Raw genomic sequence first — 27,690 nt, 5'->3', positions numbered from 1 at the left:
TCTGCTCTATAGATGTGAGAGGAGACTTATTCAAAGCTTTCCTTGAAACCATCCAGAAGGAGAATTGGGGCACCATATGTTCTATCACTCAGTTTTCTGTATAAAGTTATGTAGCTAAGATTATTACTAGCTAGAACTATGTTCAATGCTAGAGTACTTGCCTGATATGCATAAAGATGCCTAAAGTCCTGTGTTCAATTCCATTAACACACACACACACACACACACACACACACCATTATTACTAGCTTCCAGCATCATTTCAATTAATCTGGAGTTGCCCTTTTGGTGGAAATGGAAGCTGAGGGTGAGAATCTTGACAATATCAGATTTTAAGTTTATCCCAACATTTCCTGGTATTCATTATTTTCCCACCTTGATTTATTTCTCCCCATATTCCTTCTGACTGACATTATGTTTTTCATTTTTATGTGTTTATTGTTAGTTCCTTTTAGATGGAATGTGAGCTCCATGAAGAGAGGGCGGGAGGGAGAGAGAAATAGAGACAGAGACAGAGAGAGAGAGAGAGAGAGAGAGAGAGAGAGAGAGAGAGAGAGGAAATCACTCCACTTTTCAGACTGGTCTTAAACTCCTGAGTTCAACAGATTGCCAAGTGTCAGCTTCCCCAGTAACTGGGACCACAAGCACACACCATCATACCTGGGTTATTTGGTTTATGATTGACATATTTGATATTCAAGCAAAATTATCAATTTTTGTTTTGTTATTAATTTTTACACAGACAGTTTGGTGAAGTTTCAATGTAGAAATGTCCAGATTTCACAGAGTAAATAAAATTTCAAAATAAAATTTCTATTGGGTGCTTTTATGACATGCTAAATATCATCTTTCGTATATTTAAAACTACAAGTAAGTTTTGTTAGTCTTCCAGAATAGTAAACAGCTGCATGTTTTGGTTCATTTTATCTTAGCTTGTTAAGAACTGGCTTTGGCCAAAATGCTGCAGTGCTTAGAATTTCTAGAAGAACAAAGAGAGCATTTAGAGATGTTGTTTGCCTTCCTGGAATTGATACAATGAATTGAAGAAAATTCAGAGTTACAAACACTTGTGAATCCAACACTAACTGATGACATTTCATTTGTATTTAGAGCAGCCTGACAACTGGGAATTTTTTTTTTCCTCCCTGGTTTGCCAAAGGCAAACTGAGTTGGAAAATGTTATTTGCTCTAATGAAATGATTTACTCTTATGCAATACTAAGCTGTGTCAATCAAGCAAATAAAGAAAGAAAGCCTTATTTATAAAATTGCATGCTTCTCATTTCACTTTATTGCATCTCAGTCAGAAGAAAAATGAATCTGTTGCTGCTTGGTACTTTTCTATTTTTGAATACTCCCCTAGCCTGGACAAGAGATAAGCACTATTACATCGGAATTATTGAAGCAGTTTGGAACTATGCCTCTGAAAATGGAGAAAAGAAACTTGTTTCAGTTGACATGTAAGTCACTACTCTTTATTATTTATGAGCCAAATTTATAAGTTATCAACTTAAAAATGAAACCAGCAAGGAAAGTATTTGTTTAATTTGTTAAATATAGAAACTGCAAAATGCTGACTTGAAAACCAATACTTTTACTGGTTTTCTTTATATTCCTTAGATTTGTTACTGTGAAGCCATCCTGCTCTTCTCCTAGTGCTCCAAGGGAACTGCACTAATTTCTCACTCTTTCCTGTGGTTAGTCATTCCCTTATCTATATTCTAAATGTATTCTGCCTCTGGATGCAGAAGTTCTTCACTTTAAAAAAAGATCACTATATAAAAATTTCCTAATGGTAAAAGTAAAGTAATACATCAAACATAGAAATGAGATACAGCTTCAAGAAATATGATTCTGTCTAATACTTGTTGGGTGATTCAGGACAGTGAATGACTGATACTAATCTCTCTCAGTTTCTGAGTCCTTATCTCTAAAGTGAGACAGCAAGTACACCTCACAGGACTATTTTAAAAGTGCCTGCAAAGTTCTCAGCACAGCTCCCCACAAAACATGTGCAAGAAATGATATGTTCTTACTATTATATCCTCGTAGAATACCATGTAGCTTCAGAGTCTTTGTGTTCTAGTTGTTTTACATCAAGCAATATTCTCTATACAAAGAATAGTAGAGTCTCTCTGAAGTTTATCTAAGCTGAGACCACCAGTTTTAATATCTAAACATTTATCAACAAATAAAAACTTGGGATTCAAACAAATATTTACTAAACTAGCAAATGTATTAGGATGGCAAGAGAGCTCAAGTGAGCCAAATGACCAGCAGTGCCTGAGACTGTCTCTTTAAGAACACCAACAGTTCTATTATTGAGCCCAATTATGTAAGTACTGAATCATTGATTTTGTTTTATTTTATATTCGGTTGAATTTTTTATGGTAAGAAAAAATGCATTACTAATGATAATATCAAACTGTCATTTTACTAACCTAGTATTGTTCAGTACGAAAAGATTCTGAGCCAATACCTGGCCTCAGAGACACAAATAGAACTTATAAATTTTTTAAAGACTGGTTTTGAGATAGTGTTCTCTTCCAAAAAATCAGACATATTTTTACAACTTCACAAGAAGCCTAATTTTGTGTAACTCATTGTTTTCATTATTAAGTATGATGTAAATTATCTACTTTTTTATTTCCAAGGAAAGGAGTCAGACACACTACAAAAGAAAAGAACTGGACTGCGGCTATACCCCAGTATATGCAAATATGGGTTCAAAGCAATGGGTTCAGTTATCAGCAACACACACACACACACACACACCTAAATTAATTAAACAAGGAAAAGTACTGTTCTACTCAATGCTCTACCCACCCTTGCCATTGTTTATAATAAAAAGTCAAGTCAGTCTATTGTGTAAAATCTATAATGCTCTGACCATGTTCCAGTGTGGTAAACACTAAGTATAAGGAAGTAGAAGGATAAAGAGAGTTGCTAAGAACTTCAGGGGCTGATTTCTTGACTTCCAATATTCTAATAGTATGTCTGCTCCAACTAGGAAATTAAAGGAAGATAAACTTGCCTACCCCATTATTATCTAGTAGGGACACTGAAGGGTGTTCAGAAGGAAAACTGAACACTTTTAGTTCAACTTTCTTTATGATTTTACCATCATATTATGATCCGTAAGTTTTCTCCCTAATCTATATGAACATTGATTGGTGCTTCAGCAACTTTGCCCATGTTGTGCTAAACTTTACCAGATGAGTGTGGTAGCAATTTTTTTATGCCCTCCTTTGTCATAAATCAGCAGTGTGTGAATTAGCCCATGAAGCATCGTGGAATGTCATCAGGCATGGGTGGCTCTTCTCCTTGGTTATGGACAAAGCAAAGCAGAAACAAACAAGATGAAGACAAAGCTGTGAAAGAGTCTGAAATCAGTGTCAGGTGGAGCACTAGGCTGAAGCTGGAAGAAGAAGATACATTTGAGAGGCAAGAACTCCCTGTGCTATGATGGCTGCTTGGCCACAAATATCTGTGAGACAGAAGACACTGAACAAATATTTGTGGATATGTGAAAATAAAAGAAAGCTTATTAGAAGGCAGAAAAAATTACAGGGCATATTATAAAAACTTTTCTTGTTCCTGAGTGGATAGATTCACATGGTAGAATGAATCAGGTAACAGAATAAAATAAGAAAATGGGTTAGGTGGACTGCTAGAGTTAGTGAAATTGAAAACAAGAGCAATGTTAAAGGAGAAAAATTAATAAATTGTTTTTATTCTGTTTTTCTGGTTATGAAACTACACTTGCCCATTTGGAACCAGTTCCAATGTTATTTATTTCCAATAAAGTAAAGCAGAAAATCACATCCTTATACTATAGTCAGTGCTGACTTCCAACAACATATAAAGATTCTAAAAACAGCAGTTCTTGAAATGAGTAATTTATATTGAAATAACAGAAAAGGTATAAACATAAAAATATCTAGAATATTGTATCCAAGTTCCATGATTAATATTAAATATGCATTGAATAATTGAATTACTGTTGTATTAAATAGTAATAGTAATAATTACATTATCTTTTGATTACTTTTGCTTTCTAGTGACTTTTAAGAAGCTATGTGTTCTTTAAACCCAAGAACAACTTATCATAAACCCTTTATAATTATTTTAACAGACTTTTGATCAGGAATTGTGACTTTCCTAAAATGCTATAAACACTGATATTTAGTCTTATAGCCTGCTGTAGGCTTGAAGGTTAGATAGTAGAATAATAATATCCTTATGAACAAACCTAATGACTAAGAACAAACAAAAAATCAAATTCTGACCAAAGAAACAGGCAACAAACTAAGACAATACTGTCTAAAGGTACAATCAGAATTATGCTAATCTGGGTATGCCGACTACACAATATAAAAGTGTTAATCTTTACTATTATTATTATTACCAGGATAAAAGGTGACTTCCCAAATAATCTCTACTGTAAGAAAACAGAGATAATGTTTTTATACAGAAAAAAACTTGCAACAAAGAAAACATTTTACATTAAAACACAAACACATTTGGCCAGTCATGGTAGTACATGCCTTTAATCACAGCACTCTGGATACAGAGGCAGGAGGATCTGTGTGAGTTCCAGGTTAGCATGGTTCACACAGCAAGCTCCCAGACACCTAGGATTACACAAAAAAGATCTTTAAAAAAAAAGAAAAAAGAGAGAAAGAAAAGGGAAAAAAAAGAAAAAAGAAAAAGAAAGAAAAAACCACACACACATTTACATTTTAACAAATTTACTTGGCCATTCTGCCAGTCATGGATTGAGCTACCTAATCAGGTCACTGGGTTGCAAATGAATGTTATGTTTCCAGAAGTAACAATAAAACAATACATTTGATTAATTAAAGTGAAATTTTTCTGGTTAGACGTTAGTTAGCAGTTTCTGCTTGGTTGGGCCCATGCTTCTTTACCATTTACTATCAGACATGTTCAACTTGCACTCCACAGGCCACACATACCTTTAGAGAACAGTTATGAAAGTGGCCCAACACATTTGTAGATGGCAATGTCATTGTAACGTCAAGAGCTTGGACACTCCTTTTATGTTAAATTATGTTTTAGTTTGCTTATACAGGCACCCAAGTAGCTCTGCCTGACTCAACTAAATGGTTTCCCAAATAATTATTTTAACAATCCCTCAAAAATACTTTAAAAATATTAATGGACTACATGGTTAGTGTTAGGTTCCAAAAAAACCCAGGACAACTAACTCTGCTGGCTATTGACATACCAAAGCACAGAGCTGGCCTCCAGGCTCTCTCAGTACCTATGGCCCATCTCTGTTCTTCCCATCTCTCCTCCTACCCTAAACCTTTCCAGCCCAGAGACTTCCCTTCTCTTCCCCCAACTTCTATCTTCTATATAAGTCTGCCACTGCCATTTCTGCCTCTCTCTCTCTCTCTCTCTCTCTCTCTCTCTCTCTCTCTCTCTCTCGGCTTACACTTGAACTCTTTGCCCTCTTAGTTCTCTTCTCTTCCTCCTCGCTCTCCCCTGCATCTCTCTCCTCTCATGGCCTGGTTCAGTCTGAACTCTTCTAGATGCCTTGGGTTGTACTCTTTCTCATATCTACACTAAGACTCTTCTCACACATCCCTAGGAGTATTCATATCATCAAGTTCATTCAGTGAGTTTAAGTCTTACCCAAGGTACATGAAATTTTGCCTCAAATTTTTCTTTTTAAATCTTCCGAAGAAGCACAAAATTTGACTAACAGTTATTGGAAAAATCCATTTACAGTGCCCCACTCCCTGGTTTGGCTAAATAAAAATAAGACACAAGCACGTCATACAGGATAGCTTCTCTGGATACACTAATTAAACAACCTTACCTGCTATAACTATTTCCATTTCTCATAAGAAGGTTAATTAACATTGGGTTCCTGTTGTGCTTGCAGAACTTAGCTATTTTTGATGTATAATTTCACTGAAGTTTGTGCTATATGCCCCTGGGGGGGAGTGAGATGTCTGTGAGTAGACCATTTTTCTGTGATTTCTGTTTGTTAAAGGCAATATTTCTGAGATATCCTGCCAAAAATTTCCTGTCCTAATCTCTACAATCTGTGGAATTTAAAGTACTGTTTGCTTGTGGCTAATGACTGTGGGCCTCTCCCAGACTACAAACACTGAATTGTGCCTATAACCTGGCTGATTGAATAAGAAGATTTTTCCACAAGTCTTCAGGGGAGTGGCCAGTCTGGTATCCCCTTGATTTCAGTGTTGTGATGTCCCAGGCAGGCAACAGACACATGAACTGTCAGACTTATTACTCATCCAACTGAGAGTTATAAGCAGATATTACTTCATGCTGTTATGAAATGATTTGTTATGCAGTAATGAAAATCTAATGAAGCATTTCAACAAGTGAAATCAAAATTCTTCTTTAATTTTGAGACTTTAGTAATCAAGTTAAAAATAGACCAAAACTACTTCAGTGAATTCTGAACTTACCAGTGGAACAGTACTATTAACTAATTATAGTAGCATTAATGATAAATTATCTGCCATTAAAAATTCTGGGACTATGGCTCAGCAGTTAAGAGTATGGGCTGCTCTTCCAGAGGACCGGGTTCAATTCCCACTACCGACATGGCAGCTTACAACTGTTCTAACTCCAATTCCAGGGGATATGGTACCTTCATACCAAGGCACATAAAATAAAGATAAATGAAGTATTTAAAAAAGAAAAAAATCTCAGTTCTGATTCTGACTTTACCAGAAATAACAGGAGTCACCTTTTTTTTTCTTTAAAAATGAAAAAGGGAGCTAAAATGGGAAGTGTGATTTCTGGGAGAGAAATCCATTTTCTATAATGAATAGAAAGGATTATAGTTGCCAACAGGAAGGACTGAAAATAAATGTGAAGAATTTCTTTGGTTCAAAGACCAAGTATAATTAATTATTGTGGCTCAACATTTGACTGGCAAAGTTTCCACAAGCTTCTAATAGGTGTTTGACCCTTCGTTCCCAAGCCATAAATAGTCCCCTGATGTTTCTTTAAAGGATAGTATTGTACACAAACAGACCTCCCCAAAGTTAGATATTTCTCAATTAAGTAAGGGAAATTTCTCACAATGGAAGAACCAAATGGAAGAACCAGTTTGATATATATGTAAAATTTTTGAGTATATTTTAGCTTCAGATCAATTTTTATTTTAAAGGTCATTTTCATGAATACTCCATCCCTTCAAAAACTTTATCTAGAAAAAAAATGGGTCAAAAAGCCAAGGCAGAGCACATCCTATTTTAAAAAAATGAGGACTGTAAGGGAGACATACATAGATCTAATCCCATGGGAAGTAGAAAAAGACAAGATCTCCTGAGTAAATTGGGAGCATGGGAACCTTGGGGGAAGGTTAGAAGGGAGAGGAGAAGCAGGGAGAAGAGCAGAGAAAAATAGAGAGCTCAATAAAAAATAAATAAATAAAAACAAAACACCAGTGCAGTGGATGAATTTTGACAAGTAGACACCTGTTACAGTGTATGGGAATGGGATAGATTCCTGGGTGTTGTAGAATCATGTTAGGGAAAACATGCATATGGTGTTTCAATAAAGTCTTAAGGACTAGAGGGCTGCTGTAAATCTGGGACCTCCAAAAGATACACATAAGCAAGGCATGGTGGATTGGTATCTCTGCTAAATATTATCAGACAGGTCTCCTAAAAATACTGTCAAACCCTGAAGACAATTTATTCTGGGGTTTAGACAAATGTGCTTGAGACTAGTTCAGGGTTCTTTTGGCTGGATGGGAAAGGTGCCATTAGCGGCAGCTGGCTCTGACTGACCTTGCTCCCTGTGGGTCCTTCTTAACACAACTGACATTTGACCTCACAGGATTTCAGTGCTGCACAACCTAGCTATTGTACAAGCATGTATTTATTAAGATTCCTTATGTTCACACTAATTATGTGGGTTTGGGGCAGAGTTCACCCCAGTATTCTGATCTTTATTCATGAATTTCTTGAAATCTCCAAGTCATCTCCATTTTCTTCTTCTGCTTTGCTTTAACACATGGAAAGCACATAATAAGGTAACACAAGCAGGACACACCACAGCTAGTATTTGTAGTAGGATTTTACTAATCCACAATTTGTGTGTTTTTAACTACTTTATTTTTCTTACTTTCAGTGTAACCATCACACCAAGATGGGTTCGAAAAAACAAGAAATACAATCTCCATAATTTTTCAGTGTACAATTCTGCTTCCTTTGAGAGTCCTGGTGTTTATACAATCAGTTGTCCATATATGGTTCTCTAAGATTGTCAGCCTAGACGCCCTTAAACAATCCAGAGAAATGTGACTCTTTTACGACCTATTTCCTGCTCACTCTGCCAAAATCCAGCCCCAGGATCACTGCCAAGTGGTGATGCATTCATCTATAAAGCTACCACATGCAGAGATCTGGTACCACGATAGTATCAGCTGAAACCAGAACTTTTTATATTTCTGTCTCATAATGCCAAGGAACCCCACTGCCTCTGCACTTGCTGTTCTCATAACCTTCAACTTTACAGGTTCCCACAAGCCCAGAGTAACTGCCTGCACCAGAATACACTAGCCTGCTGGTAAAAAAAAAAAAAAAAATGAAGGGGCCTGTGCACAACTCCTCTCTGACCGCAGTCAGAATCATCAAACTGAAGTCAGGAATTTATTTATACATCACCTAGTGCATTACTAGATAGGTTAACATTTAGAAAACACGAAGTTAGTGTCCTAGACTTCTGAAAATCACATTTTCAACTTCTGTAGCAATTACAAAGCCCCTAACCAGATCCATCTTTGTCTTAAAACATGGAAAGAAATAAATCTAAACATTGCCGATGCGCTCTCAGCCAAGAGAATGTGATGAAGTTTACTTTTCAGACAGGTTTTCCTGTTCTGTGATGGTTAAGTGGAGCATGACAAACAAAAGCTGACGGACTATGACAGAGAGCACTTGTTTGAAGAGAAACTCACCAGAGCCAGGATCTAGTTGAGTCCTTCTAAATGGTTGCATGGCACTGTTCCCAAACAAATGCCACTAAAAACTAACTTTGTTTAGTATGTAAGAACCAATTTAGGTGTAAATATTAAATATACCCCCTACATATACACTTTTCTTTTTTTCTTCCTTCCTAGTTCTATTTATTACGTTGATATATTTAGAAGAATTTTCAAATTATTAACTACCATTAACCAGAACATAACCATTCAATATGAAGAATCTATTGTAATGAAGAATTCAAAAATACATATGGTAGTTTAAATGGAAAGGTAATTTTTAAATCCACATGGACTACGTATCAATTCTAGGACTTTTGAAAGAAATTAAAACAATAGATTGAACTGTGGGGCAAGTTCAATGGGTAAAGTACTTGCTGTACAAGATTTCTGATCCCCAGCACCCAGATAAAGGAGACACAGCTGGGTAAAATGAATTGCATCACCAGAGACAGTCAGCTTCTGGACATGGATGTTAGGAAGCTCACTGGCCATCTGAAATGGGGAGCTCCACTTCATATGGACCTTGTCTCAACAACTAAAGTAGAAAATGGTAGAGGAAGGTTCCGAAATAGAGCTCTGGCCTCCACATCCACATCACATGTGAGTGTGCACTCATGCACACACCCAAATGCATGCATACATACACACAAATCAATAATTTAAATGATAAAATTAATTTAGATCCACTCAATTTTATTTCATTTCATTTTTGGCACCATGGTGTTGTGAGGTCCTCACAGGTGGTTCTCTACCATGTTTCTAATATGAAACATTTCATATATTAAAATAACAGAGTTAATCAACAGCTCTCCTCCTCATCTTTGGAGGCATTTATACAACAGGCAAAAACTGAATGTTGATGTGATCATTGATTCTCCTAAATTCAATATTATTTTCAGAAATGAAAGTTTCTGACGAAAGTGTCTTTTCTCTTGCAGGGAACAGTCCAATCTATATCTTCAAAGTGGCCCAGATCGTATCGGAAAAATATACAAGAAGGCCCTTTATGTTCAGTACACAGATGGCACCTTTAGGAAAACTGTAGACAAACCAGTCTGGCTAGGGTTTTTAGGCCCTATCATCAAGGCTGAAGTTGGAGATAAAGTTTATGTTCACTTAAAGAATTTTGCCTCTAGGCCCTATACTTTTCATTCACATGGGGTAACTTACTACAAAGAACATGAGGGTAAGTTCAGTGTGTGCTGTGGTTGGAGTTTCCCCTTCACTAGGAAAACCTTTTAACTTCTAAAACTGATACCTTTAGATAGAACTTGTAACCAAACCCTTTAACACCAATCTATTCTATAATGGGATTTTAACTCATCACCGTAAGTGCTTTGTTTTCTCTAGTTATATGACTTCCTGTCGTGGGAATGAGTACTGCCTAAATGAACAGGTTCTGATAGTGAGAGCCACATGCTCAGATATTTAGAAATTAAATATGTCTAGAATTTGCTTTAAAATAATTTTCTATGACTGACGATAAAGTTGAGTAGAATTATGAAAAAACAAGAATGTCTTTCAGTCTGCCATTATTAAAGGTGGGTTTATAGGTACATTGAAAATCCACTAACACTTAGAGGAAAATAAAGTTCATTTCAACTTGCACATGTTGGAAAATTTCTAAAATTAAGTGTAAAATTTTGTGTTTTATAAATACTACACATATACTCACAATCATATTTTATATAAGAAGTTTCAGTTATATGAGAAGGTGGTTATTTTTCTTATTCTTTATACCAAGACTGTAAATAGAAACACTGGTTTGGTTTCCCAGCCACCCAGACCCAAATAATCACACAGAAACTATATTAATTACAGCACTGTTTGGCTGATGACTCAAGTGTATCTCTAACTAGCTCTTACATCTTAAATTAACCAATTTCTATCAACCTGTGTATTGCACCAAGGTTGTGGCATCCTGGTAAGGTTCTGGGTTCTGGTGTCTTTTTCCTTCTGCAGCTGAATGGCATGTGCCTAATTCTCTCTTCTTTCTCCTTGCATTCAGTTTAGTTTTCCTTCCTAGCTATATTCTGCCCTGCCATAGGCCAAAGCAGCTTCTTTAATAACAAATGGTAATAAATATTCATAGCTTACAGAGCAGAATTCCACATCATCGCCAATTGTAAGTAGAAACTGTGCTTTGTTACCTGTACACCCGGACTCTAATATTCACACAAAACTATGTTAATTACAACACTGTTTGCACAATGGCTCAAGCATATTCCTAGATAGCCTTTATATCTTAACCCATTTCTATTGTTTTATATTTTACCACTCATGGTCTGTTACCTCTTGCTTCTTGGGTGACTATATCGCATCTGCCTGACTTCTTTCCTCCTCTATCTCTGCTTGAATTTCCCACCTTGTTATATTCTGCACTGACATAGGCCAAAGCAGCTTATTTATTAACCAATGGCAATAAAACATATTCACAGCATAGAAAGAGGGAATCCCACATCACATGATCCCCAGGTAAAAACTTTTCATTAAATTATAAAAGTTGCAATCAGCCAGGTGGTGTTGTCACACGCCTTTAATCCCAGAACTTGGGGAAACAGAGGCAGGCAGATCTTTGTGAGTAACAGGCCAGCCTGGTCTAGGAGGTAAATTCCAGGACAGTCAGAGCTGTTATACTGAGAAACCCTGTCTCAAAAAACAAGATAGATAGATAGATAGATAGATAGATAGATAGATAGATAGATAGATAGATAGATAGATGATAGATAGATAGATATAGATGTTAGAATCGTCCTGAAATATCTACCATGTATGACTCAATCAATTACCAAATTAGTAATAATTACTTCTGTGAGGTTTATGGAATCCTTAGACATTAGTCTCTGGTTTCTTTATCTGTGTGTATGGAAAGTCCAGAGGGCACCCTCTAGGACTCACTATTCCTTCAACTATTTCCATATGAACCCACTTTCTAACTCCATTACACTGCTTCCAGGTGCCATCTACCCTGACAACACCACCAATTTTCAAAAAGCGGATGACAAAGTGTTTCCTGGAGAACAATATTTGTATGTGCTGCATGCCAGCGAGCAAAGTCCTGTTGAGGGAGACAACAATTGTGTGACGAGGATTTACCACTCCCATGTTGATGCTCCGAAAGATATTGCATCAGGACTCATAGGACCTTTAATACTCTGTAAAAAAGGTATATTTTCTCACTGCTCACAAACAGTGTGGGAGATAGTACAAGGAAGTTTGTTTTTTCAATTAGTTTTATAAGTTATTCTGTATTGCAGTTGAATAGATAAATGGTAAGAGTTAAAAGAAGGAAGTAAAGTATAGTAAAGGCCTTAATGACATGGAAAAATGGAACAAACTTTTAGAGGAAAATGTCAATGAAGCTAAGATGCTTGACATCAGTTTTCTGTGGGATAGGTTTGCTGGGCGTAACTTTCAATGATGGTGTTATATGGAGATACATGATTTAATTTGTCTGACTACCTCAGTGCCACTCCCTAGCAATGGCTATAATTACCTGCATTATATTGGTAAATATGATAATATTACACTTATTCCTCACCTTGTGAAGACAGCATAACTCAAGAGATTGAAATGTAATGTGTTTTGGACAAATAGTTACCTTCAAATTCTTCTTGTGGTGGCTTGTGGCTATATGTGTGTTCTAGAAGATATGGACACATCTGAATTATAACCTTCTCAGTTTCCAAAAAAAAAAAATTAATGCTTTAGTCAGTAGATACATACAAAAATATAAATGCAGTGCCGGGGGGGGGGAACTTCCCTGAGTATTTCCTTAAAGTGGAGTAGCTGGGCTAGATCTGTAGTTTGTTAAGAAAGTGAACACTAAATTTTAAAAAGAAGCTCTAATCACCTAATTTTAAAAAAGTGTTGAATCACATGCTAAAATTTCAGATCCACTAAACTACAGATTTCTAATTCAGATTCTCTAGATAAGGAAAAAGAAAAAGATATTGACCAAGAATTTGTAGTAATGTTCTCTGTGGTGGATGAAAATCTCAGCTGGTATTTAGAAGATAACATCAAAACCTTCTGCTCTGAACCAGAGAAAGTTGACAAAGACAATGAAGACTTCCAGGAAAGCAACAGGATGTACTGTAAGCTTACAAAACATATAGCAGTTTAATTCTGCCAAGATTATTCTCTCACATGAATAATCCTAACCTGAGGCCCTAATAACAAAAGCGTGTTGGACATGCAATTTGATATCTGTCTGTCCCAGTTAGAGTTATTATATTGCTGTGATGAAACACTATGACCAAAGGCAAGTATGAAAAGATAGGGTTTATTTGGTTTAACACTTTCACATCACTGTCCAACACTGAAGGAAGTCAGGGTAGGAATCTAAAGGGGAGGGGGTCATGCAGAGGCAGTTCTGCTTAATGTCTTGCTACTCGTAGCTTGCATAGTATGTTTTGTGTTATTTCATTTCCTGGTTGCCCAGACCCAACTAATCTCATAGAAACTGTGCTAATTACAACACTGTTTGGCCAATGGCTTGGACATATTATTATCTAGGTCTCACATCTTAAATTAACCCATTTCTATTAATCTATGTATTGATACAAGGCTCTGGCTTGCTGGTAATATTCTGGCATTGGTGGGTACATGGTGTCTCTTCAACTCTGTTCTCTCTCTCTCTCTCTCTCTCTCTCTCTCTCTCTCTCTCTCTTTGTTCAAATTTCTTGGCTGGCTTTAATAATTGGCTGAAACAGTTTTATTCAACAACCAATAAAAGAAACAAACATACAGAAGGACACGCCACAACAGACTCTAATTTGTACCAAGGTAACACAACTAGTTAGCACACTGTCTAAATACTAGCCAGGTAAAAGTCGAATACACCAAACATGTTTCTTAATTAACAAGAAAAATCATCAGTTGGAATTTAATGCATGTGTGTTATATATCTTTATTTATCCTCCAAGTTTATTCTAGAAGCTATTTGAAATAGGACTATTGAAGTAAAAATTTAAAATTAGTCTTAAATTATAAATAGCCCATCTATGTTTAATAAAATAACTTAAACCACTAATTCTAAAAAGCACCCCCTTAACAAACTATGTTGCCCTCATCAGGACCCCTGTTCTACATCATTTAAATATTTGAGTTCACTTTGTTGTCTCCTACAAATGCCTTCTGTCAGCCCACGCTTTTTCTTAATTTTCAGGGACATAAAGAATAACATTAGGTTATTTATCACTCAGAATTATCTAGTAAATTAAGAATCTTAACATTAGTTACACCTATTTAATTTAGCTTTTTAAAAATAATCTTTACTTCCAAATTAGAAAATGAAGTTATTCCAACTTTCTATATTTGTTTTGTTTTCATCTGACATGAGGGTCTCCTTCCTACCCATTTCATCTTCTATATTATCCTTCTAACAAAAGCAGATAGGAGAAAAATATCCTCAAAGTTCTAGTCTAGATGAACATGGTTTGATACCACTGTCACATTTAGCATATTAATGTACCTTAACATTAATGTTTCTGCCCATGAATTTCCTAGGATTTCCAAATTTGAAAAATGACTCTCACTTTCTTCCAAAGGTCTCAGATCATACTGCTTTTGAATTTGCAAGTCTTCCTGCACTTTCATGAATTTATTTTTCTTTCAAATTTCTTTGAATTGTGTCCTTCAATATTAGAAATATTTTTACTTCGTCTTCTTATTGCAAAAGAAATTCATTAAGTCCAAAATGTCCTAAGCAAAAAGAAGAAATTTAAATCATCTGCCTTGTACCTACATGCACAATTAGTAACTGATTATTAAATAACTTTCAATATTTTATCTTTTTTTAAAAAAAAACTTATTTATTTATTTTTATTCTTTTTTAATTAAGATTTCCATCTGCTCTCCGTTTCCCATTTCCTTCCCCCTCCTCCCACATATTGCCCCCTCCCCCCACTCCTTTCCCCCATCCCCACTCTTCTTCTCCTCCCCCCACTCCATTTGCCCTCCCTCTCTATACTAAAGAGCAGTCCAAATTCCCTGCCTGCGGGAAGACCAAGGTCCTCCCACTTCTATCTAAGTCCAGGAAGGTGAGCATCCAAACAGGCTAAGCTCCCACAAAGCCAGTTCATGTATTAGGATCGAAACCTAGTGCCATTGTCCTTGGCTTCTCATCAGCCTTCATTGTCCGCCATGTTCAGAGAGTCCAGTTTCAGCCCATGCTTATTCAGTCCCAGTCCAGCTGGCCTTGGTGGGCTCCCAATAGATCAGTTCCACTGTCACAGTAGGTGGGTGCATCCCTCGTGGTCCTGACTTCCTTGCTCATGTTCTCCCTCCTTCTGCTCCTCATTTGGACCTTAAGAGCTCAGTCCGTTGCTCCAAATTGGGTCTCTGTCTCTATCTCGATCCATCGCCAGGTGAAGGTTCTAAGGTGATATGCAAGATATTCATCAGTATGGCTATAGGATAGGGTCATTTCAGGTTCCCTCTCCTCAGTTGCCCAAGGTACCAGCTGGGGACATCTCCCTGGACACCTGAGAGCCCCTCTAGAGTCAAGTCTCTTGCCAACCCTAAGATGGCTCCCTTAGTTAGGATATATACTTCGCTGCTCCCCGTATCCACCCTTCCTATAACCCAACCATCCCATTCCCCCAAACTCCTCCCATCCTCCCCTTCTCACGTTTCTCACCCCATTTTCCCCTTTAGCCCCATGCCATCTCACCCGCAATTTCCCAGTTTTTGCCCAGCAATCTTGTCTACTTCCCCTATCCAGGCAGATGACTTTATGTTTTTCTTTGGGTTCACTTTCTTTTTTTTTTTAATTCTTTTTTAATTAAAATTTCCAACTGCTCCCCGTTTCCCATTTCCCTCCCCCTCCTCCCACATATTGCCCCCTCCCCCCGCTCCCCTCCCCCTATCCCCACTCCTCTTCTCCTCCCCCCAGTCCATTCCCCCTTCCTCTCGATACTAAAGAGCAGTCCAAATTCCCTGCCCTACAGGAAGACCAAGGTCCTCCCACTTCTATCTAGGTCCAGGAAGGTGAGCATCCAAACAGGCTAAGCTCCCACAAAGCCAGTTCATGTATTAGGATCGAAACCTAGTGCCATTGTCCTTGGCTTCTCATCAGCCTTCATTGTCGGCCATGTTTGACGAGAGGCCAAGGAGAATGGCACGGGAACCTTTATCTGGCGATGGATCGAGAGAGAGACAGAGACCCAATTTGGAGCAACGGTCTGAGCTCTTAAGGTCCAAACGAGGAGCAGAAGGAGGGAGAACATGAGCAAGGAAATCAGGACCACGAGGAGTGCACCCACCCACTGTGACAGTGGAACTGATCTCTTGGGAGCCCACCAAGGCCAGCTGGACTGGGACTGAATAAGCATGGGTTGAAACTGGGTTCACTTTCTTATTTAGCTTTTCTAGGATCACAAATTATATGCTCAAGGTCCTTTATTTATGGCTAGAAACCAATTATGAGTGAGTACATCCCATGTTCCTCTTTTTGGGTCTGGGATACTGTAGTGGGGAGCTGCTGGCTGTGTTCATGCCGCCCCAGCTCCCAGTCGCATGGCTAGCTTATGCCCCAAAATAACAACACACAAACTCTATTCATTTAAACACTGCTTGGCCCATTTCTGTTCATGTGTGTAGCACCCCAAGGTGCGCTTACCGGGAAGATTCTAGCCTATGTCCATCCTGGGTCAGAGCTTCATCGTGTCTGCCTCTGAGAGGAGAGCATGGAGGCTGTCTCTCAGAGGAGCTGCCCTGCATCTGAGCTCACTTCCTCTTCCTCCCAGCGTTCTGTTCTGTTTCCTCCACCCACCTAAGGGATGGCCTATCAAATGGGCCAAGGCAGTTTGTTTATTGACAAATGACTTTCCTCCATCAGGATACCTCACTCAGGATAGTGTTTTCTATTTCCATCCATTTGCATGCAAAATTCGAGAAGTCATTGTTTTTACCGCTGAGTAGACTCTAATATTTATATATTCCACACTTTCTTCATCCATTCCTCCCTTGAAGGGCATCTAGGTTGTTTCCAGGTTCTGGCTATTACAAACAATGCTGCTATAAACATAGTTGAACAGATACTTTTGTCAAATGATAGACCATCTCTTGGGTATATTCCCAAGAGTGGTATTACTGGATCTTAGGGTAGGTTGATCCCAAATTTCCTGAGAAATCGCCACATTGATTTCCAAAGTGGTTGCACAAGTTTGCATTCCCACCAGCAATGGATGAGTGTGCCCCTTACTCCACAACCTCTCCAGCAAAGGCTATCATTGGTGTTTTTGATTTTAGCCATTCTGACAGGTGTAAGATGGTATCTCAAAGTTGTTTTATTTGCATTACCCTTATAACTAAGGAGTTGAGCATGACCTTAAGTGTCTTTTGGTCATTTGAATTTCTTCTGTTAAGAATTCTTTGTTCAGTTCAGTGCCCCATTTTTTAATTGGGTAAATTAGCATTTTAAAGTCTAGTTTCTTGAGTTCTTTATATATTTTGGAGATCAGACCTTTGTCTGTTGCAGGGTTGGTAAAGATCTTCTCCCAGTCCGTGGGTTGCCTTTTTGTCTTAGTGACAGTGTCATTTGCTTTACAGAAGCTTCTCAGTCTCAGGAGGTCCCATTTATTCAATGTTGTCCTTAATGTGTGTGCTGCTGGGGATATACGTAGGAAGTGATCTCCTTTACCCATATGGTGTAGAGTACTTCCCACTTTTTCTTCTATCTGGTTCAGTGTGTTCAGACTGATATTGAGGTCTTTAATCCATTTGGACTAGAGTTTTGTGCATGGCGATAGATATGGATCTATTTTCATTCTTCTACAGGTTGATAACCAGTTCAGCCAGCACCATTTGTTGAAGATGCTCTCTTTTTTCCATTGAATACTTTTAGCTCCTTTATCAAAAATCAGGTGTTCATATGTTTGTGGGTTAAAATCAGGGTCTTCTACTCGGTTCCATTGATCGACTTCTCTGTTTTTATGCCAGGACCAAGCTGTTTTCAATACTGAAGCTCTGTAATAGAGTTTGATGTCAGGGATGGTAATGCCTCCAGACGATCCTTTATTGTCTAAGATTGTTTTGGCTATACTGGGTTTTTTGTTTTTCCATATAAAGTTGATTAATATCCTCTCAAGATCTGTGAAGAATTTTGATGGGATTTTAATGGGGATTGCATTGAATCTATAAATTGCTCTTGGTAGAATTGCCATGTTTACTATGTTGATCCTCCCAATCCAAGAGCAAGGGAGATCCCTCCATTTTCCAGTACCCTCCTCAATTTCTTTCTTCAAAGACTTAAAGTTCTTGTCAAATAGATCCTTCACTTCCTTGGTTAGAGTTACCCCAAGATATTTTGTGCTATTTGTGGCTATCGTGAAGGGTGATGCTTCTCTGATTTCCTCTCTTCTTCCTTATCCTTTGTGTATAGGAGGGCGACTGATTTTTTGGAGTTGATCTTGTATCCTGCCACGCTGCTAAAGGTGTTTATCAGCTGTAGGAGTTCTTTGCTGGAGTTTTTGGAGTCGCTTATCTACACTATCATATCATCTGCAAATAATGAAAGTTTAACTTTTTCCTTTCCAATTCGAATCCCTTCGATCCCCTTATGTTGTCTTATTGCTATCGCTAGAATTTCAAGCACTATATTGAGAGGTATGGAGAGAGTGGACAGCCTTGTCATGTTCCTGATATTAGTGGAATAGCTTTGAGTTTCTCTCCATTTAATTTGATGTTAGCTGTCGGCTTGCTATAAATAGCTTTTATTATAGTTAGGTATGACCCTTGTATCCCTAATCTGTCTAAGACTTTTATCATAAAAAGATGTTGAATTTTGTCAAATGCTTTTTCAGCATCTAATGAAATGATCATATGGTTTTTTTCTTTCAGTTTATTTATATGATGGATTACATTGATAGATATTCTTATGTTGAACCAGCCCTGAATCTCTGGGATGAAGCTTACTTGATCATAATGGATAAATTTTCTAATGTGTTCTTGGATTTGGTTTTCAGTATTTTATTGAGGATTTTCGCATCGATGTTCATGAGTGAGATTGGCCTGTAGTTCTCTTTCTTGGTTGTGTCTTTGTGTGGTTATGGTATCAGAGTAACTGCAGCTTCATAAAAGGATTTGGCAATGACTTCTCTGTTTCTATATTGTGAAATACATTAAGGAGTATAGGTATTAGGTCTTCTTGGAAGTTCTGGTAGAATTCTGCATTGAAGCTTTCTGGACCTGGGCTTTTTTTTGGTAGGGAGGTTTTTTATAACAACTTCTAATTCTTCGCTACTAACAGGTCTATTTAGATTGTTCACATGGTCCTGGTTTAACTTTGGTATATGGTACTTATCTTAAAAAGTGTCCATTTCTTTTACATTTTCCAATTTTGTGGCATACAGGCTTTTGTAGTAAGATCTAATGATTCTCTGAATTTCCTCTGTGTCTGTGGTTATGTCTCCCTTTTCATTTCTGATCCTGTTAATTTGTGTATTCTCTCTCCGCCGTTTGATTAGTTTGGATAGGGATTTATCAATCTTGTTGATTTTCTCCAAGAACCAGCTTTTTGTTTCATTGATTCTTTGGATTGCTTTCAGTGTTTCTATTTTGTTGATTTCAGCCCTCAGTTTGATTATTTCCAGTCTTCTACTTCTCCTAGGTGAGTCTGCCTCTTTTTTTTTCTAAAGCTTTCAGGTAAGCTATTAAGTCTCCAATGTGTGCTTTCTCCCTTTTCTTTAAGTGGGCACTTAATGCTATGAACTTTCCTCTTATCACTGCTTTCATAGTGTCCCATGGGTTTAAGTATGTTGCGTCTTCGTTTTCAGTGAATTCAAAAAAGACTAATTTCTTTCTTTATTTCTTCCTTGACCCAGGGGTGGTTCAGTAGCTGACTGTCCAGTTTCTATGAGTTCGTAGGCTTTCTGGGGGAAGCATTGTTGTTGAATTCTAACTTTAATCCATGTGGTCTGATAAGACACAGGTGGTTACTAATATTTTTTTGTAACTGTGTAAGTTTGCTATGTTACTGAGTATCTGGTCTATTTTCGAGGTTAGATGAGCTAAAGAGAAGAAGGTATATTCTTTCCTAATTGGGTGGAATGTTCTATAGATGTCTGTTAAGTCCATTTGTTTCATTACCTCCCTTAATCCTCTTATTTCTCTGTTAAGTTTCTGTCTGATTGACCTGTCCATTGGTGAGAGAGGAGTGTTAAAGTCTCCTACTATTAGTGTGTGTGGTTTGATGACTGCCTTGAGTTTTAGTAAGGTTTCTTTTACATAAGTGGGTGATTTGTATTAGGGGCATAGATATTCAGGATTGAGACTTCATCCTGATGAATTGTTCCTGTTATGAGTAAAAATTGTACCTTTCCATCTCTTCTGATTGATTTTCGTTTGAAGTCATATTTGTTAGAAATTAGTATGGCCACACCTGCTTGTTTCTTAGGTCCGTTTGCTTGATAAACCTTTTCCCAGCCCTTTACTCTGAGTAGATGCCTGTCTTTGTGGTTGAGGTGTGTTTCTTGTAATGGCAGAATGTTGGATCCTGTTTTCGAATCCAATCTCTTAGCCTGTGCCTCTTTATAGGTGAGTTGAGTCCATAGATATTAAGTGATATTAATGACCAGTGGTTGTTAACTCCGGTCATTTTTTCTTTCTTTCTTTCTTTTTTTTTTTGATATTAGAGTTTGTGTGTGTCCCTTCTTCAAGTTGTGCTGGTGAAAGGTCATTAGATGTCTGAGTTATTGTGGGCATTGTTGGACTCCTTGGGTTGTGATTTTCCTTCAATTACATTCTGTAAGGCTGGATTTGTGGCTACATATTGTTTAAATTTGTTTTTATCCTGGAAAATTTTGTTTTCTCCATTTCTAGTGAACGAAAGCTTGGCTGGGTGTAGTAGTCTGGGCTTGCATCCATGGTCTCTTAGATCTGCACTACATCTATCCAGGACCTTCTGGCTTTCATGGTTTCCATAGGAAAGTCAGGTGTAAGTCTGATAGGTTTACCTTTATAGGTAACTTGATTTTTTCCTTTGCAGCTCTTAATATTCTTTCTTTATTCTGTATGTTTTGTGTTTTGATTATTATATGACAAGGAGATTTTTTTTTGATCCAGTCTATTCGGTGTTCTGTATGCTTCTTGGACCTTCAAAGGAATATCTTTCTTAAGGTTGGAAAAGTTTTCTTCTATAATTTTATTAAATATATTTTCTGGACCATTGAGCTGTACTCCTTCTCCTTCTTCTACTCCTATTATTCTTAGGTTTGGTCTTTTTACTTTGTCCCAGATTTCCTCTATTATTTTCATATAATTCACTTTTGAGTCAAATTCTTCTAATTCTTCTGGAATAGGGTGTACAATTCTTCTTATTTCGGGATTCCTGGATTCTGGTGATGACACCTTGCCTTTCAGGTTGTTGGAGGAATTCTTGCATTGGCGCCTGTCCATCTCTTCCTTCAAATGGAGCCAGGAGAGGCCTGGTGTCTTGGTCAAGTCTTTACTGTGACTAACTCTCTGGGTGTCTCTCCTCAGTGTAGGTGCAGGAACCATTCCCTTCCAGATGGACTCCTCAACACCAAAACATGGACACCTGGTAGTCCATTGACCTGCAGACAAAAGGTTGAATGTAGGGGGTAGGGCGGGGTCTAGTAGAACACAGGGTTCCCTGCAGCACAAGCTGCAGGTGCCTGCGCTCCCTTTCGGGGGTTCTTGAGGCCTGCCCGGTAGGCAGGCACTCACCACTCTGAGTGGGTAGCCTTAGTGTAGGAGCAGGAAGCTGTTCCTCAGCAAAGGACCTTGCAGACAAGGCAGGCTTGGGGGGAGGGCGTGTGTAGGAAAGAAAGCCCTGCAGCAGGAGCTGGGGGAGGTGGGTTTGTGCTCTCTTCTGGGACAGTCTGCCCCTGGATAGCACACACTCACCTGTCCAGATGGAACTACACAGGGACACCTGGTAGCCCAATGAGCCAGGGACAAAGGAAAGAAGGAGGCAGGCAGGGCAGGTCCAGAAGAGCACAGCAGACCCTGCAGCCCCAGCAGCAGGGGCCCGCGCTCCCTTGCGGGGACCTTGAGGCCTGCCCCGTTAGTCAGGCACTCACTGCTCTGGGTGGGTAGCCTTAGTGTAGGAGCAGGAAGCTGATCCTCAGCAAAGGACCTTGCAGACAAGGCAGGCTTGGGCGGGGGTGTGTAGGAAAGAAAGCCCTGCAGCAGGAGCTGGAGGGACCGGGGGTTTGTGCTCTCTTCCGGGATAGTCCGCCCCTGAATATCACACACTCACCTGTCCAGATGGAACTTCTTAGCACCTACACAGGGACACCTGGTAGCCCAATGAGCTAGGGACCAAGGGAAGAACGAGGCAGGCAGGGCAGGTTCAGAAGAGCACAGTAGACCCTGCAGCCCCAGCAGCAGGGGCCTGCACTCCCTCGCGGGGACCTTGAGGCCTGCCCGCTAGTCAGGCACTCATTGTTCTGGGTGGGTAGCCTTAGTGTAGGAGCAGGAAGCTGATCCTCAACAAAGGACCTTGCAGACAAGGCAGGCTTGGGGTGGGGGGGCTCAATATTTTATCTTTAACTGAGTATTCTCTATGTATGTATATGGACACATTTATATTTACAAATGTGAAAACAATGTAAATACTTTATAAACATCAGAGATCAAGTAAGTTTTATTTCTAATATTGCATTAATCTTCAGTATTATATTGACAATGAGCCTTAGCATAAATTAAGTTCCCATAATGAAAGAGTATGTGATTGATTAGCAATGTCTGGCATGGATATGGGGTGGGATAATTGCAAGTGTGGCAGATGTTTTCTATACCAAATTGAATCTCTTTCTGTATCACTATCCCAATCACCAATGTCTATAAGGCAAAAACTCTAATATTGACTTGCAGCTATAAATGGATATACATTTGGAAGCCTTCCAGGACTCTCTATGTGTGCAGAAGACAGAGTGAAATGGTATCTTTTTGGTATGGGTAATGAAATTGACGTGCATGCAGCTTTCTTTCATGGTCAAGCACTGACCAGTAAGAACTACCGTACTGATACAATCAACCTATTCCCTGCCACCCTATTTGAAGCTTATATGGTAGCCCAGAATCCTGGAGTCTGGATGATCAGTTGCCAGAACCTAAACCACTTGAAAGGTAAATATCTTCACCTCTACTTAGCTATCACTTGTAAAAGCAGTGTATATTAGTTACTCTACTAGTAGAAGATGGTTGAGGAAAAGCAGAATCAAACAGCTGATTAAGTAATCTGAACATGGAATTATATTAGTTTTATTTTCGTAATGCATACATCACAATGTAATAAAACCAGGTAAGCCTGGGATTTCTATTGATTTTATTGAGCTATACATTTTTTCTCTGCTCCCCCTCCCTCTCACTCCTCTCCCATTCAACCCTCTCCCATGGTCCCCATGCTCCCAATTTACTTAGGAGATTTTGTTTTTCTACTTCCCATGTAGATTAGATCCATGTATTTCTCTCTTAGGTCCTCATTGATGCCTAAATTTCCTGGAATTGTGATTTGTGGGCTATTTTTCTTTGCTTTATGTTTAAAAACCACTTATGAGTGAGTATATATGATAATTGTTTTTCCGGAGCTGTGTTACCTCACTCAGAATGATGTTTTCTAGCTCCATCCATTTTCCTGCAAATTTCAAGATGTCATCATTTTTTTCTGCTGTGTAAATGTACCACATTTTCCTTATCCATTCTTCAGTCGAGAAGCATTTAGGTTGTTTGCAGGTTGTGGCTATGACAAACAATGCTGCTATGAACATAATTGAACACATGTCCTTTATGGCACATTTGAGCATCCTTTGGGTATAGACCCAAAAATGGTGACTGGGTCTTGAGGAAGGTGGTTTCATAATCTTCTCAGAAATCACCACACGGAATTCAAAGGGGCTGTACCAGTTTGCACTCCCACCCGCATTGCAGGAGTATTCCCTTTACCCCACAATATCTCCAGCATAAGTTGTCATCAGTGTTCTTGAGATTAAGCCTGGGATATTTATAAAGTAATGAGATCTGAAAAAAATTAATTTTTGGAATATAGCAATGGCTCCTGCCATGAAAATATAGTATCACTTGTAGTTTCTCAATGCAAAAATAGAGTTCTGTAAAAGCATATTTACACATTATACTGTAAAGGAGCTTGCTTTTTTTTTTTTTACTTGTGTCAGGTAAAACTAATTGTTTTATTTGTGATGTATCTGTTTATTGTCCTAGTTTGTGAATATCATTTCTGTGTCTGTAGCACAAAGTATAAGAACATTCTTAGTTCTTAAACCCTATTTGTGAAATTTTCTCCCAAGGATATTAAACTTTGAAAAACTTACATCTTGAAAGGCAATTCCCCCCAAAGACTATTATTTTATAACATCCAGCCCCTCAAAAAAAAGGCTGGTTTTATTAAAGTTCTAGTGGTCATGTGACATTGAATCACTGGACTCTCAAGAGGAATCCCATGACAACTGGTTTCTTACTCTGAAACACATTAAAAGATTTGTGTCTGTTTAAAAACAAATTTTTCATCAGTAGTCTGTTCATAGGTGTTTGATGTTTCATTGCATCATCTCTCTTAATGAATTCGATTTCTACCTGTCATCTCATTAGCAATTGCCACAACTCACAAGAGCCTTCTCTGTGGTGTTTCAGCTGGTTTGCAGGCCTTTTTCCAAGTTCACAACTGTAACAAGCCCTCACCAGAGGCTGACACTGGGGAGAAACATGTGAGACACTATTACATTGCTGCTGAAGAGATCATCTGGGACTATGCCCCTTCTGGAACAGACACCTTCACGGGAGACAATTTAACAGCCCCAGAAAGGTAGTGCTCCTCTAAAGGTCATTTCCTGTATGAGTAATGATATTAAGTGTTTATGTAGGGCTTACTGGCCATACATATATTTTCTTCAGAGAAATGTCCATATTTGTTCTTTGCCCAGTTTTGACTTGAATAATTTGTTTCTGTTGGTATTTATTTTTTTAGGAGTGCTATATAGCCAAAGTATTAGTTCTTTTTTTTTTTTTTTTTTTTTTTTGGTTTTTCGAGGCAGGGTTTCTCTGTGGTTTTGGAGCCTGTCCTGGAACTAGCTCTGTAGACCAGGCTGGTCTCGAACTCACAGAGATCCGCCTGCCTCTGCCTCCCGAGTGCTGGGATTAAAGGCATGAGCCACCACCGCCCGGCTCAAAGTATTAGTTCTTTGTCAGGTCTTCAACAGAGGTTTTTCTTCTATTGTGTAGTCTTTCACCCTCTGAATGTGTTGTTGGGGTTTCTGTCTTGCCTGTTTCCGGAAGTCATTAAGTCCCAAAGAAATCACACAGAGTTCTACATTAGTTATAAACTGACTGACCCATTAGCTCAGGCTTCTTATTAACTATTACAACTTATATTAGCCCATTATTCTTGTCTGTTAGCCACGTGGCTTTGTACCTTATTCAGCGAGGCTGTCTCATCTTGCTTCTTCTGTGGCTGGGTCAGGACTGCAGACTAGGACTTTGTTCTACCCAGAATTCTCCTGTTCTCCTTAGCACAACTCTACTTCCTGTCTGGTTGTCCCGCCTATACTTCCTGCCTGGATACTGGTCAATCGGTGTTTATTTAAAATATAATTGACTGAATACAGACCATTGTCCCACACCATGAATTGTGTCATCTGACACACACAGGTTACTCTTTGTATGTGCCTGAATTTCATAAGCTGATACATTCTTCATTTTTTAGTTTTCCTTTTCTATCTGCAACTTTCCACAAAACAGAAAAGATAATATATCAAAAGTTAACAGGCACCATTTAGATGACTCAGTAGGTCACTACCAAGCCTGATAACTGAGGACCTACAAGGGAGGAAGAAACCAACTGATTCTTGAAAGTTGTCCTCTGATCCTTACCACTTTTACATCACAGCATACACAAAATAAATAAAAGTGATTATTTTTTAAATGTCTTCAAGATTATGCCATTAATCCATGCCTATATATGTGACAGTATTGTTTCACAGAAACTCTGTTTGTGCCCTATCTTTTCAAAAAAAGTCCCCTTTTAAAAAGTTTAAGAAGTTTATTTTGTGTTACTCCGTGTTGGATAGTTGGGCCTGGCTGTGGCCAGGTCTGTGACTATCATGAAACAGAGACCTAAGTACCAGGCAATACTGATATCTGTACAACAATTCCAAAAACAGTGTCTCCGACCTGAAAGAGTCTTACAAATTTCAGATTTGTATTTTCATTTTCTTTTTTTAATTTTTTATTACTTTAAAAATAATACCAATCAAAACTCCCACTTCCTCCCCTCATTCCACTTGTCTCCCAATCCACCCCCACACCTTCCCCCCACTCCCTCCAGTTCTAAGAAAGGGCAAGGCACCCTGCCCTGTGGGAAGTCCAAGGCTCTCCCCAATACATCCATGCTGAGCGAGGTAAGCATCCAAAGAGAGTAGAATCCCCAAAAGTCAGTACGTGCAGTGGAAACAAATCCCAGTGCCATTGTCATTGGCTTCTCAACCTGCCCCAACTTTCAAGCACATTCAGAAGGACCAGTTTGATCCCATGCTCATTCATTCCTTGTGCAGCTGGACTTGGTGAGCTACCATTAGCTCAGGCACACTATCTCGGTGGGTGAACCCCTCATGGTCCTGACTTTCTTGCTCATATTCTCCCTCCTTCTGATCTTCAACTGGACCTTGGGAGCTCAGCCCAGTTCTCTGTCTGTGGGTCTCTGTCTGTGTCTCCATCTGTCACCGGACGAAGGTTCTATTGTGATATTCAAGATAGTCATCAGTTTGACTATGGGACAAGGCCAGTTCAGATACCCTCTTCTCCACTGTCCAGGGTTCTAGCTGGGGTCATCTCTATGGACTCCTCGGAACCCCTTCAGAGCCAAACCTGTTGCCAACCCCCAAATTGCTTCCTCAATTAAGATATCTCCTTCCATGCTCTCATATCTGTCCTTCATTCATCTCAACCATTCCACTCCCCTAAGCTCTTCCCAACCTCCCTTCTCTCCTCTCCCCCTCCCTCTTCCCTTTCCTCTACCCCCCTGCCCCTCAACTCCATGCTCCCAACTTTTGCCAGGCAATCTTGTCTGCTTCCAATTTCTAGGTGGATCTATACATGTTTTTCTTTGGATTTATCTTATTACTTAGCTTCTCTAGTATCATGAACTCATATCATCATAGGCTCAATGTCCTTTGTTTATGGTTAGAATCCACTAATGAGTAAGTAGATACCATATTCATAGTTTTGGGTCTGGATTATCTCACTCAGGATAGTGTTTATACTTGCATCCATTTGCATGCAAAATTCACAATGTCATTTTTTTAACACTGAGTAGTACTCTAATGTGTAGATGTGCCACATTTTCTTTATCCATTCTTCTGTTGAGGGGCATCTAGGTTGTATCAAGGTTCTGGCTATTACAAATAATGTTGCTATGAATATAGTTGAACAAATGCTTTTGTAGTATGATTGGGCATCTCTTGGGTATATTCCCAAGAGTGGTTTTGCTGGATACTAAGTTAGGTTGACTCTGAATTTTCTGAGAAACTGCCACACTGATTTCCAAAGTGGTTGCACAAGTTTGTATTCCCACCAGCAAATGGATGAGTGTTCCCCTTACTCCACATCCTGTCCAGCAAAGGCTATCATTGGTGTTTTTGATTTTAGCCATTCTGACAGGTGTAAGATGGTATTTCAAAGTTGTTTTGATTTGCATTTTCTTGATAGCAA

General features: G+C 38.6%; 1 protein-coding gene across 5 annotated transcripts in view; it reads left to right on the top strand.

The window, feature by feature from the left end:
- The first annotated feature begins 1,313 nt into the window (after positions 1 to 1,313).
- The window catches only part of Cp (ceruloplasmin), an 83,896-nt gene continuing 57,519 nt past the window's right edge, over positions 1,314 to 27,690 (top strand). For all 5 annotated transcript variants that reach the window (XM_057756806.1, XM_057756808.1, XM_057756807.1 and 2 more), the window contains exons 1-6: positions 1,314 to 1,459; positions 9,936 to 10,183; positions 11,954 to 12,163; positions 12,921 to 13,094; positions 22,843 to 23,097; positions 24,619 to 24,790. In XM_057756806.1, coding sequence (XP_057612789.1) covers positions 1,314 to 1,459; positions 9,936 to 10,183; positions 11,954 to 12,163; positions 12,921 to 13,094; positions 22,843 to 23,097; positions 24,619 to 24,790 — 1,205 coding nt within the window. The remainder of the gene's footprint in view (positions 1,460 to 9,935; positions 10,184 to 11,953; positions 12,164 to 12,920; positions 13,095 to 22,842; positions 23,098 to 24,618; positions 24,791 to 27,690) is intronic.

Source organism: Chionomys nivalis, chromosome 24, assembly GCF_950005125.1.
Source record: "Chionomys nivalis chromosome 24, mChiNiv1.1, whole genome shotgun sequence".
Taxonomy (NCBI): domain Eukaryota; kingdom Metazoa; phylum Chordata; class Mammalia; order Rodentia; family Cricetidae; genus Chionomys; species Chionomys nivalis.
This window is presented reverse-complemented; position numbering and strand designations above follow the sequence as displayed.